At 39.7% G+C, this 14,605-nt stretch overlaps 1 protein-coding gene across 3 annotated transcripts in view; it reads right to left on the reverse strand.

Annotated features, from left to right (window-relative positions):
- Positions 1–11,816: 11,816 nt before the first annotated feature.
- The window catches only part of RBL1 (RB transcriptional corepressor like 1), a 44,846-nt gene continuing 42,057 nt past the window's right edge, over positions 11,817–14,605 (reverse strand). For 2 of the 3 annotated variants that reach the window (XM_072997043.2, XM_072997044.2), the window contains exons 21-22: positions 13,529–13,693; positions 11,817–12,956 (exon numbers count right to left, since the gene is read on the reverse strand). In XM_072997043.2, coding sequence (XP_072853144.2) covers positions 12,786–12,956; positions 13,529–13,693 — 336 coding nt within the window. In that variant the 3' untranslated portion in view covers positions 11,817–12,785. Of the gene's footprint in view, positions 12,957–13,528; positions 13,694–14,605 lie in introns of those variants that run through there. The other variant, XR_012086215.2, reaches the window with a different exon arrangement.

The following is a 14,605-nucleotide window of genomic DNA, read 5'->3' on the forward strand; positions in this document are numbered from 1 at the left end:
GTGTAGGGTGCCATCTGTCAGACACCCCATTTCCCTGTTTGGGCTGTTAGGTAGCCAATAAACCCCCAATAAGTTTTAGTCTCTTTATTCAGCTGAGCAAAGTGACCAGGCCGGCAGTTCCCTGCACACAGGCAAGGAGTGACGCCCCCAGCAATTCCATTTCAGACATACTTATACCCTTAACATTGCTCTCTGCCCTTGCACCCATTCCCCACCACCAGTCTGTGGTTTTCCTGTTTATTTTCACTCCTGCAACCACGTGCGACTTGTCTTTCCTGTGTATGTGTTGTTCAGCTCATGCGTCCTGTTACTGTTGTCTCTGCAAGCTCAAGCAGATAAGGTTATACAAAATGATAGTGTGATAAAAATGGTAGCACACCTGTTATACCCTTCATTCCTCCCTTTTCAAGCAATCTTGGACCGTGGTCCATGGTTGTCTGACAGGGGCTGCCGTGTACCCATCAAATTAGCACAACACTGTAGAAAGCATAGCATGAATATACAAAAAGCAAAAAGTAACACAACTCCTATTACCAGTTCTGCAAATAAACTTTTCAGCCATCTCCTTTCCGGTAGCCAGAATGTCAACCACTCCCACCATGAATTGTCAGTATGTGTGTGTGTGTAGGTTTTCCTAATGTCTGCAGCAATCTGGTGCAACTTCACTATATTTGTCTCAGTGAGCCCACTCTGATTAATATAATGGCAACAAGTTGTGTTTAACCAAAAGCACAAGTCACCCTTCTTGCTGAGCAGGTAATCTAAAGCCAATTTATGCTGCATGAGCATTCCCGCAAGGGATTCAACTTCCGCCTGCAAAGCCTGAACTCCCTGGGCAGTGACCTTCCACCTGGTAGGAGAGTCGACTGAGCTGGCACACATTCAAGGCTACACCAAACGCTGGCAGCATAATGACACCAAATATCTGGGGTTCTGTCAAGTAGCTGTTCTCTGGATCATATCCGAGACTCACGTCATAAGTTCTCTTACTGAGTCATAGTCAGCGGAAGTGGAGATCCCAGGTCGACAGGGTTTGAATTTTCCCGTGCACCTGAATCCCAGCGGGAGCCAGCATTCCGATGGTACAAGTGTCATTCCAGAATGGGAGAAGGACCTTCCCTGCCCACTCCCTGAAAAAGGCCCAGCCCTAACCTTTGCACCCCTAGCCTGTAATCCAAACTAGTGGCATGCATTTGCAAGTGTATGACTGCAATGGACCCATGAAACATGGGATTGTTGTAATCAGACTTATTAAAGAGTAGCCATCGGCATTCCATCTGGTTCTACCACTAGTGCTGGGGATCTATTGTTCCCTTCTCTGTTGTATTTAAAACCAGGGTGGTCTCACAAAAGGGATAATTGCAAGCTAGATCCACACCTTTTTCTCAGTGTGGGTTCCCTTTCCATACGTCTGGAGGGTCAGACCTTTAGTGGGCTTATCCTGGGAAGTTATAATTCCTGTACGGTTATTGCTATACCACCCGACACACAGGGAGGCGTTTGGTCATGGCAGGGCTGTGACCTGGTCAGGGTCTAACAGGGACCTGGCCATGACCGATGATGTTAGCCGGGGCATGTTCCACCTGTGTACAGACAGTGTGCTGGTAGGGATAAGAGGCCATCCTTGGCTCTGATGGGTCAGCCCCTTCGAACACACCTAGCAGAAAGTGGCATTCAGATTTGACATAATATTATGCATGAGCATTGATAATATTAGTTTGAATGTCTATCTGGTGCTTAACAGCTATGCAGTTCCTAGTAGTGGAAAGGGTTGTCCAAAAGCGGGGATGGCTCTAATGTTCGCTACTGCTTTGGAGGCTAGGGTCAAATGGCTTCCACTTTGTGACAAAATTGCAATGGCCGCCTTACTTGTAATCAGGTCAAGCGCTTATTTGATTATCAATTCTTATATTCCTCCATTGTCTGGATTGAGTAGGAAGATATCTTAGGGAATGAAGAGGCTGGTTTTAGGAAGAACCACTCCACTTTTGATCACTGTATATTTCTGAATCACCCTGCAGAGAAGTATATGTTCTGTCATGGGAATGGCCTCTTTGCAGCTTCTATAGATTTAAAATCTGCCTTCGACTCAATACCCAGAGGAAATTTATGGGAAAACTCTACTTTTCCTCGATTTATAAGAGGCTGTTATATCTTATCAGAAGCCTCTACCAACAGACCACAATTAGGGTAAGATGTGGAGTAGATGGGAATCCATCAAACTCCATTCAGGCAGAGAGAGGGGTTCGCCAAGGTTGTATTCTGGCACCTACATTATTTAATCTGTACCTAAATTACCTTCCTAAAAGCTGCACAGCACCTGAATTTCACCCCCCCCAATGGGCTAAAATCAATGTGCCGCTACTGCTATTCACAGATGACGCAGGTATCATGTCACTATCGGAAGTTGGTCTTAAACGAATTCTATGTGCATTTATGAGATACTGCAGGAACAACCTATTAACCAATTAACTTCAAGAAAACCAAAATGATGGTTTTCTCTAGGAATAGTAAAGTTAAAGAATGGGTTATTGAGGGCCAGTGTATAGAGCAACTTAAAACATTTAAATAAGTGGGAATGGTTTTCTCACGTACACTCTCCTGGTCTCACCATAGACAAGCTGCAGTGCAGGCGGCTAACAACACAAGCAGAGTTCTTAGACGATACCACTATGTCCAGGGTGGGCAGTTCATCCCTGCTGCTCTACAGATAGTTAAGTACAAAATTCTTGCACATCTGTTGAAGGTGATATATGCTCCTACAACCAGTGGGTATTTATACTATGTACAAAAAGATGTCTTTGCCAGCTCATGGCATAAGGGATTTACTGACAAATTACATCTTTTAGGATTCTCTATGGACGTCTTTCTGAGTCAGCCTTATGACAGTATCAAGTCAATGCTTGTACAACACATTAAAGACACAGATCTCCAGTATTCACTAACATGAGCAGACAGGACCCGCTCACCAATGTATTTTGGTTTAAATTTTAACTTTCCCAAGTTAGCAAATTATCTATATCAAATTACAGTACCAAGGTATTGTTTTGTCTTCTCAAGGGCTAAGTTTAATTGTTTTCCCTCAGATTTGTTAAAAGGGCACTTTAATAACAGAAAGTATATGCCCCAAACAGTTGAGTCCTTGGCACACATCATTCTAGAATGGCTTATATCAGTCTGAACGTATCAGTTACTTCTACCCAATAATGTGTAAATGTACTAGTATATCTTCCACAGACTGCCTGAAGTTTCTGCTGTCTGGAGAGAACCAATTAATAACACAGTCAGTGGCTACGTTTTTATTCTCAGTTTGCCCCCAGGAACTTGTTAGGGTACAAACATCACTCTATGCAACCATTTGCGACTTGTCTTTCCTGTGTATGTGTTGTTCAGCTCATGCATCCCTGTTACTGATATTATCTCTACAAGGTCAGGTAGACAAGGTTATACAAAATGATAAGTGTGATACAAATGGGGCCGCTAGACCGTGCAGAGGTCCCCAACCTTGGGCCTCCAGATGTTCCTGGACTACAACTCCCAGAAGCTTTCACCACCACGTCTGCTGGCTAGGATTTCTGGGAGTTGAAGTCCAAGCACATCTGGAGGCCCAAGGTTGGGGACCACTGCGCTAGAGAACACATCATGCCGATTCTGTTTAAGTTACATTGGTTGGCAGTTGCTGCCCGGGCCCAATTCAAAGTGCTTGTTTTGACATATAAAGCCCTAAACGGCTTGGGACCTGGATACCTGAAGGACCGCCTTCTTCCATATGAGCCTACCTGGCAGTTAAGATCTAGCCAGGGGGGCCTTTTGAAAAAGCCATCCCTCAAGGAGGTAAGAGGGACGGCTTGTAGACAAAGGGCCTTTTCGGCAGCTGCCCCCAGACTATGGAATGCTCTCCTGACTGAAATTCGTCTGGTGCCGACGTTGATGACATTTTGGCGCCAGGTCAAAACCTTCCTGTTCCAGAAGGCTTTTAATTGAAATAACATCAACTATGGGTCCTGATGGCAATTTTAATTGTATTTTAATCATTTTATCTTTTATTATATTTTAATTGAATTTTAATTTTTGTAAGCCACCCAGAGACCTTTGGGTAGGGTGGGCGGCATATAAGTTAAATCAATCAATCAATCAATCAATCAATCAATCAATCAATCAATCAATCAATCAATCAATCAATCAATAAAAGGGTAGCACACCTGTTATACCCTTCCATGGAATATCTCTTTTGGGGGGGGGAATTCCTTACAATTTCTTTTTGAGAACGCCATGTAGGGTCACAGAAATCACAGATATCGTTTTTAAATACTCACAGTCTGACTGGCTAATGATCTGACTTAGACCCTTAGCTACTATTGATGTTAAGGTGATCCATGGGTAGCTACCCAAATGTCCCCCCCTTTTAAAAAGATAAACAGGATGTTTCATTCTCTCCAGTCTTCAGGCATCTCCCCTATTGTCCAAGTATTTTCAAATATTGTCGACAAAACTCTAAGACTCTAAGATGACACTTGCAAACCTCTTTTTGTGCTCTTGGGTGCAATTCCAGAAAATTATATAGTAATTCATTTAGAGTAGACAAATGTTCCCAAACCATCTTGGGTAGCAACCACCTCTCAACTTTTTCCTTCATTATATCTATGTTAGATTGAGTACCCTGTTCCATATGAGAGATGATAGAGGCAAAGTAGGTGTTCGACAGTTCTGCCTTCTCTCTGTTGCTCAGTAGCATTTTCCCATCTCTCTGCAGCAGACCTACTACTTCTTGTTCTGTCTCCTGCTTTGAATATAATTGGGGAAAACACTTTCTGTTGTTTTTAATCTAATCTAAAAGTCTGAGAATATGTTGAGCCTTAGCCTTCCTAGCCTTGTTTCTACATCTATTAGCTAACCTAGTGAACTAGGGGTTAAAATCTTGTTGCTTTATGCAGTAGGCTGCACTAGAGTAGGCCCACTGAATCACTGGGGATATGGTGAGTCAACTCCTCCATAAGTTCCACTGATTCAGTTGGCCTACTCTAGTTCCAACTTGCCACACAAAGCAAGAGGATTTCAGCTGTTAATTTCTTAAGCTTACTAAAAATCATTTCCCTAATGTCCAGAATGCTTGTTATACTCTTCTCAGCTTTACCTTTACTCAGTACAATGAATCCCAGAATGGCATGGTAACTTCCACCCAAAGTTCCAACTGTTGTCACTTTGTTCCTTTCATGTTACTTAGGATCAGATCCAAAATAGCTGATTCTCTTCTCATTTCTTCTACCTTCTGGGGCATGACCTTGTGAGCAAGACAAGTGAGGACTTGGTAGATCTAGGGTGTAGAAGTGTGGAGTACTACGGGTGCTGTTATATTTTTAAAAATATTTTTTAACATTGGTGGACTCTCTTTCTGATAAATGATCAGTGTCAAGATCGTAGGCAGTCTCCATGAAGCTTGTGATGCCTATGGTAAGTCCTTTGTCAATATCAATTCAGGCATTTCAGTATTTGTCTTAGGGCATGGTAATGCTATTGAAAGAAACTGGGTGATGGATTGTGGGGTTTAGAATTCAGTTTAGAGTCACGTGTTAGTCACATGGTTTTCCATTTGGTATGTGCATCCCTTTGGGAAAACTTTTAATGTTTTTAAACTGTGTTCTCTTATCAGTTGAGAGAGCTACACAGGCTTTTAGAATCTCTGCATTTGAGGCCTTGTCTTGTGCCCTCCCACTCTCACACTACCTGCCTCTCAGAATCAATTAAAATGTTTTATATTGCATTTCTGGCTCATCCAAGTAAAGTGCCTCCAAAATGAAGTTATCTGATGGAGTTTTACAAATAAACGTTGTTGAGGGCTGTTCTTTCTAGGAAGTCCACAGCTTCAAGTAATTGTTTCCACAGGAAACACGTAAGTGTAGATTGTATGTTTTTAAGTGCCACTCTGGTGAAGTGTTGACAAATTTTACACTGTTGGGTTTGATGGCTCTCAGCCAAATGGCTGAGGCATTTCTTATGTCTGTCTGTTAGTGATATCTTGCTGCTGAAAGGCAAAGTTTGGAATGCCTCTTAGACAACAATAACAATTTTATTCCCCCTTTTTTATTTTCAAAGAGAAGAAGGGAGGTAAGAGTGAATATAGTCATGCCCTCTATCAGTAAAAAAAATTTCCATGCTTTTTTTTTGGTCTAGCCTTGAACTTAAGGAATCTTATATATAACTAGCAAGAGAACTCACAGTTAATTGCCTGAAATGCTACAATTTTGGAACTCCACCAGTTTACATTTTGCCTAATGAATGAATCCTCATAGCAGATCTAATGACATGAACCATGGACCACAGTCTATCAAAAAGGCAAAAAAATTACAAACACTACACATTGTGCATTCCTTGTCTTCAGACAAAATTTCCATTCCTAACAATACTGTATGCTGGTTTCCCACATCAGTACTCGAGGTTTTTTTTTCTTAAATAGAAAGCTAAAGCTGACTTTCTGGTTTCGTTTCTCAAAAATAAACAGTCAGCTGTGCCAAGGATTCAAAGAGTTGCTGAGGCACACCCAAATCTCTGAGTGTGCTCAATGGAAATCTCTCCTTATTTTTTCCCCTTTGGACAATAGCCTGCTCCAAAACACTCACAGATAACAACAATCCAAAGAGTTTTATTTTAGCACAAACCTTTGTTATGTTAATATATTCTGTTTAAATTTCAGACACATACAAGTAAATGAAAGAAGGCCTTATTGACAACCACTCAGGGCATTGAAAATCCCTCTTGAGAGAAGCATGTTGTATTTCTTCTTGGAAGCAAAGACCTTTTAATGTAAGAGATATTGGCAATTACTTATTCAGCATTTTGAATAGAGTAAACCATTTGATTTGGTCAGCTGAGGAGCCTGGCAGATGAAGAAGTGAGAGCAAATGAGAAAGAGAGCTAGGAATTAGCTAATCTACAAGGTATTTTGGGGGATGCAAGTATCCTACTGTAGGGATTTTCTTCACCCATGTTCTACTTGTATATTAGTAAATAAACCCAAACACTAGAAAGAGATGTACATTTCCAATGTTTGTTTTTCCCCTTAAATGACAGGACTTCATTCTTATCTAGTTCAATTAATATGTGAAGCCAATCACTGTGGAAAGTTGGAAATGTGACATTTGCAGATGGTTTTTCACTATCTTATTTATTGCTAGAAATAGTGGAATGTAGGTCTTTGGCTTCTTACGTTGTTCCCATCTAGTCTTAACAGTTAGTCTGCCTGACTTGGAAACTAATACCTTCAACAATTTTTCCAACATATAATTTATACCCCAGAACAAGGGTAGGATTGTGGATTCTTTAGATGTTTTACTGGTTCATTGTTGTTGTTGTTTAGTTGTTTAGTCGTGTCCAACTCTTTGTGACCCCATGGACCAGAGCATGCTAGGCCCTCCTGTCTTCCACTGCCTCCCCGAGTTGGGTCAAATTCATGTTGGTCGCTTCAATGACACTGTCCAACCATTTCATCCTCTGTCATCCCCTTCTCCTCCTGCCTTCACACTTCCCTAACATCAGCGTCTTTTCCAGGGAGTCTTCTCATCTCATGAGATGGCCAAAGTATTGGAGCCTCAGCTTCAGGATCTGTCCTTACTAGTTATCTATTGTTGAAAAAATATATTGAAGGAGGTTGCCGAGACACCGAGATAAGTTGTTCAAAATATACTTTACTAAGTCTCTTAGGGAAAAGGTATACGGGAATCCCTAATAAAGAAACATAACATCTAAAACATATTACATACCATATAATTGAGCAAAATAAGCAACAGCAGTCAAGGTAACACCGATAAGAGGCAAACTCAAAAGGTTCTGCCTTGCTCGTAGCTTTGCACCATCCGAGGGAGGGTGTGAATGTGAGGGTGAAACAAACTACATTTATAAGGCTAATTGACTACAGGGAACACATGAGGTTCCTTCCAAGGTTATCCATTAAAGAGAAAAGACATGTTACATATTGAATATCACAACATCTATGACAAGAATTTATGTTTGAGATTTCGCAGCCAACCATTTCCAATCATTTTATTGTTGTGTTATTGAAAAATCATAATACATGGATTTAATTTTAATTTTTTTAATGTACTTAATGTAACCCATACTGATTTTTTTAAAAAAGGCAGAGGGGAATAATTATTAAAATTTTAATTTTGGTCCTTTTTAAAAAATGTGGTTGTGAAAACGTTGAGCAAAGTACATTAACTAAAAATACTTCTCTTCTAAAGTACTGTTCATGAGTGCCTAAACATAACATTCATTCATTCATTCATTCATTCATTCATTCATTCATTCATTCATTCATTCATTCATTCATCCCACCCACCTAGATTCTAAACGAATCTACTGTGGGCGGTTTACAGTCCGAGCAATATAAAACCAAGAATAAAAACAAACAATATCAAAACAAAGAAGAGAGATGAGCAAAGTCAAGATGGTAAAACACAAGAAACTAAGTAATGGAAGGGGGGAGAGGCCTGCTTGAAGAACGAAGTCTTCAGCTTGTTCTATAAAACTCCCACTGAGTTTACCAGGAGAATCTCAGGGGGTAACATGTTCCAGAGGTGAGGGGGCACCACTTAGGACCTATTTCTAGTTCTCTCCTTCTGGGCCACTCTCTCCTTCCAGGCCTTTCTGGTAACCACTAGACTACTTTTCACCCCAAGATATAAGGAAGTCTGTTTAAGAGTGATCAAGAGTGGTCAAACTGTGAGGTTCAAATGTGAAGGATTTCCAAAATTCTTCTGGCCTCCTTTGAAGTGCTTACTATGAGGATTTTGCATGCCTAACAATAGACGTGATGAAGACCCTAATTCTTTTAGTTTGTTAATGGAAAGTTCTAAAATGTGTGTGTTTAGTGCTTCACAACTAACATACTGCAGAATCATTCCTGGCATATTCTTAAATATAAGAAGTTTATTGAGTTCTGTAGCTACTACCTCCTTTGTGGTGTACCATGGAGGTTCAGTTTGGGCAATGATACTTGGTGAATTTTCTCAAAATCTTGTGCTGAAATGCAAAGATGAGCTGGATAATGTTCCCCATTCCCAATGAATCTTTGCACTCCACAAGCTCTTAGATCCAACAGATGGCTGTGATTTTCCAAATCTTTGATGTTGAGTTGGCACTCCTGGGTTGACACTGGTTTGTTGATGTTTTAGGTCCCTGGCAAGCAGTCTATTTCGTTTGTGTAATGCTAGTCAGTTGCAGTGACAAGACACCCCCCCCCCGCAAACTTCCAGTATTTTAGACCATTCTTCTACTAGCATTATATGGTGCTTATGAAACTGGTATGCCACCAATAGCTGGTTTATTTTATTTATTTATTTAATTTATACCCCGCCTATCTGGTCGGTGAGGACCACTCTAGGCGTCTAAATGGTTCCCACCATTGCTAAGCTTCTGTTGTTTTGGTACCATACTTGGGATTTGGTTCTCTAACAGAGTGACTGGTGTAGAAAATATCTGAGGCTAAACTACACAACTGTTTTTTTCCTTTTGCACAGGTTGGTGCTGACAGCATTACTTTCTATAATTCAGTTGGTTTGGCTGCGAGATTTGCCCTACAGCTCATCTAGTAACTGATTATTGAGTATAATGTCTTAAATGGCCATATTAGGCAACCATTAATCTCTAAACTTATAAAAATTTCCACTCCTAACAAAATTCTATTTTCTGTTTTCCACCCAAGTTTCATTTTCTCTTAAACAAAGGCTAAATCTATTTTTCTGTACAGTATTTTTGTTTCTCATAAAAGAATAGACAGCTGTGGCAGGAAGCCAAAGGTTTACTGAAACACACCCAAGGGTTGTGTTCAGTGGAAATTTATGTTTCCTTCTTTGAGCAATAATAATAATGTGCTCTCAAGATAATTCTGACTTATGGTGACTCTTTTTCAGGACTTTCCAGGAAACAATGTTCAGAAGTGGTTTACCATTCCCTTCTTCTGGGGGCATTCTGGAACTGTGCAGCTTTGCCCAAGGCCACACAGGCTAGCTCTACCTGTAGGAGGCACAGAGTGGAATCAAACTCCCAACCTTTGGCTCCGCAAACAGATACAGATACACAAACCACTGAGCTATTTAACCAACCTTTGAACAATAGCTTAATTCAAAACACCACAGATAACAGCTTTCCAAAGAGTCTTATTTTAGCACAAGCCTTTATTACATTAATGCATTCTGTTTAAGTTTCAGAGGCAAATACATAAATGTAAGAAGACTTTCTTGGTGGTCACCCAAAGCTATGAAAATCTCTCATGAAGGAAGCAAATTAGTTCCCTGTTTGATGTTTTGGAGGGTTTTTTGGATCTCCAGTTTGGGGTAGGGTATCTGTGGGCCTCTGGGAACCCCTAACCTGGTGGGCTAACAGCTACTCTCCTTAAGTATGAGCAGGTGGTGGCAAGTGGTAGAATTTTGGGGGGACTCCTTAGGATCCGCTGGTGGGGGCAAGTAGATAGGAGCTTGGCCAAGCAGAGAGGGGGCTGCTTCCAGGCCCCATCCCCATTTCTATCAGGCCCCTGGCCTTAGGCAATTCCACCCAGACAAAGGCCACTATTTCTGCATTGCTGGTGAGGTTCCTATTACAGGAGCAAAGCCCTGCCCAAAGGACTAGACCTCTAACATGTATATTCTGGGAAACATGATGGGGGCTCACTGGCTTGACTTTAGCAAGGAGACTGTCAATTGGCTCATCCTCCCCAAACTGAGTTTCAGGGCAATAGGCATGAAGGGCCCACAGATCCTGCTACAAGTCTGTAATGAAACAGAAGATGCAGTTCCTGTGTTCTCCAGCCTATTTCTGGTGCCATTGAACTTTACAAAAATGTATAGAAACACAGAATAAACCTGGGCACAAAACAGTAGAAAAGGAATGTGTCTCTTGCTCTCAGTTGGTACTCGCCCATTTGTTTCAATGTTCACATTCTTTCATCTGTCCAGTTCTGTACTAGGATGATATTTTAGCAACAGAAATCTTATACTCTGGAAAACTAATATATATTATTCACACAGAAGGTAGAGAATAAAATAATCAAAATCATAGCAATCAATATAAAATATTTTTAATTAAGATAAATATTTACAAAAATGCTTCTGAAGTATTAGAAAGGTTTTAAAAATGTTTTCATGAACCTCAACGTTCAATCTGGAGCTTCTTCCAGACCAAACTGCTACTAATACTAAGTTACAAAAGTTCTCGTCATAAAATAAAATAAATATAAACTATTAAATCATGATTGGTTAAGAATTTTAGCATCAGTCTTTATCGGACCTGAGAATCTGTCTGGAAGGCAGATCAATAGAAAAAATATGAATGAGAAATTAAGATCAACTATGAGACAAGTGCATGAAAAATAACTGTAAATATCACTGAAGCTGTACAGAATACATTTAATGTTACATTTCATAATGTAACAAACAGATTATTTCAGATATTTCAGAAGGTAAAACATATCTTTTCCAAAGTTGTTATACAGGGCTCCTTATTTTATAAAAAGCCAAAAAGTGGATCCTGTGACACTTGTGACTTTTTTCCCATTGTCAATTAGGAAAGCATAAATACACACGTTCTATTGTACTACCCTGATTGTTAGTTTTGGTCACGTTTGATCTTGTGATCCCTTTAGGCCAGTATATTTGAAAGACTACTGAATCTTGTAATATTGATAAGGGATAAAATCCCTTAAAACTAATTAGATTTTTATGAAAGACAGCAAAAAACCTAGAATGGAGTTCAATGAGGGGGGAAAACAAAAAATTACCATAAATTAACGAAGTGTCAGAACAACACCAAAATCAGTTTGCATAGGTTTCAGGAGGTGGGCTAACCATTGCAACCATTTAAAACGGCTTCCAAACATTGTAAGACACTTTTACAGGAGCGAAAAGGGAGATCGGGAAGAGCTTTAAAAGGCAAACGGAGATCAAAGAGCCCTTTCCCGATCTCCCTTTTCGCAAAGGACTTCGCAAAGCCATTGAAATGTATTGAGTCGGCTTCAATACATTCCAATGGAGGAAACATTGTTTCACACAGCGATGTTTCCTATGGGGATTTTCACTCAGCGATGGCAATCCGTTCCAATTGGAACGGATTAACCGGTTTTCAATGCATTCCTATGGGAAATGGTGTTTCACAGAACGATGTTTCACACAACGTTGATTTTTTTGGAACCAATTAACACCTTCCACACTCTGGATAAAAAGGGGATGCCTTTCCATTTTAAATTTTGGGAGATAATTATTTGGATTCACTGTAGTAATTAGTAAGCAGAACATACCTTGTTCTGATATTACTCCACATTAAAATAATGCATAGGAGAGAATAGTTTTCTTTTAAAGAATGAAAACCAAAGTATGTTTTAAAAAGTGAACAATAAATCAAGGGAATAATCAGTCTAAGAAATAATTGACTTGACTCCTTTCCCTAATAAGTTATGGCTACAATCAGAAAAGCTAAGACTCTCTTAAGGCTGGAATGGACTTGCACTTTCAGAACAACAAGCTCAAAAGCATACTGCCACATACGAAATGTACAGCATGCTATATAATCCATGTTCTAACCAATCTCAAAATAATTGCATGTGCCTCTGTGAGCTGTAGATAAAGTCTAGTGTTTTTTCTAAAATTCCACTTCTGCGGCATCACAGAAGCAATACATTTCAACCAGTATGTGCTTCGGTCTGTTTTCCACCTACTATAAGCAAAAACAGTAAGTTGAGAGAGGAATAGGATTTGAACCATATGTGAAAGATATTGAAGATTTGGTCTTCATAGCAATTAATGATTTGCTCTTTCACTGACAACATCCTGCAGACGTTTAAGTAAAACATCATCATTTTCCTGGCACAGTCTCTTTGCTGGTGATTCTGTGTCACTATCAATTGATATTGCTCTCTTCTTTGGTCGCTGTCCTCCTTGTTTAATCATATTGTTGATTTCCTTCAAACTCTGCCAAATTGAAAGTATTAAAATCAAAACAGATAAGAAAATTATGATATTTTAAAAATATAAAAATTGCTTTATTAGATTCTCTATATAAAAATAGATTATAGTATATTAATTAATTAAATTTATTTAATACCACATTAATTCAAGCAGCATTTTGGTGGTTTACAGGTTAAACATTAAAACCCCATATAATAAAACACATTCAACAATATGGTGATTCACAAGTATAAGTCTAAATTTCATACAAAAGGAGGAAAGAAAGAACAAGAAAAAAAAAATAAAATTAACAGCATCCGGGAGAATCAGTTGTTGGAGGCAGCTTTGAATAATTCTGTTTTCATGAATTTCCTGAACATAAGGATTCCCTGGCATATCTCAGTTGGTAACGTATTCCAAAAGTTATGGTTTTAACAGATTTTATACAACCATTCCTAAAGTTTTCAATCCAAAATACTTAATCTGTACCATGTATCTCCCATTAGAGTCTTTCAATAAAAGATCAACAAATCAGTCTAGAAGCCAACCAACAGAAATGACTTTTTCAAATCAGATGTCAAAATCATACAACTCACCTCAGAAGGGCTCCTATTGAATTTATATAGCAATGCTGTCTTAGGCGTTAAGCTAGTGCCATTCTTATGTGGCGAAACGTAAACAGAGTGTTGCTGAGATATCCGCCGAGGAGACACTGGTTGTTGTTTGATGCTAGGAAAGGGGGAAAGGGGAAGTGCTTCCACCTTGAAAAGAAAAATTGCACACTTAGCTGGAAGAAGTCTATTCTTCTAATATTACAAACACAGGAGTTAACAGAAAGACACAAGCTCAAAAATGACAAATACTGGTATATTATTTGTTTAATTTGCCAGGCTATGGTTGCTAAAATATATGCAGGGGTCCTTCTGGCTGCACCCATTATTTATCACCAAATAAATCACCACCAAATAGCTACATCAACTATATCTTGATCTGAATGGCTTATTTTTGTCAACTGTTCATAGCCAAAATATAATTCTGATGCTCAGCAACTCAGAGAAGCATATTATATGTTTCCCCTGGTTACTGTACAATTCAAACAAATAAGGTAAGCCAAAGAAGAGAGAAGTAGCAAGTGGAATACAAAAGAATTCTTAGGCCCTGTGTTCTTCAATATTTTTATAAATAACTTGGATGAGAGTGTGGAGGAGATGCTCAACAGATCTGCAGATGACACCAAACTTGGAGAGGTAGCTAATACTTCCTAAGACAAAGCCAAAGAGGACCCTGACAAACTGCAGAACAAGACCAAAAGAAACAAAATGGCTAACATCACTGCAGTGGGAGTATGGCACCTTGTTATCATGGGCTGCAACAGTTATTCTCAATCCATAACTGAAGAACCACACTGGGCCTGGTTTCCTTCAGTCCATGTGAGGAACCAGTATCCCAACTCCTCATTGCTAGATGGTAAGAATTATCAGTCTGGGGACTTAGTGCCAGGGGGCCTCTGGAGGGCCCAACATCCCTGTTCTTCAGAAGTCCTCTATCAGATGACAGGCCCACTGTACTTAGAAGGCACATTCCTGTCCTTTGAGTCTGAAGAATCTGACCAAGAGGATCTTCATCAGCCACAGCCACATCAGCTCTGCTATAATTTGAAACTGGTAAAACAG

The sequence above is a fragment of the Pogona vitticeps genome, chromosome 4, assembly GCF_051106095.1.
Source record: "Pogona vitticeps strain Pit_001003342236 chromosome 4, PviZW2.1, whole genome shotgun sequence".
In the NCBI taxonomy this organism is placed as follows: Eukaryota; Metazoa; Chordata; class Lepidosauria; order Squamata; family Agamidae; genus Pogona; species Pogona vitticeps.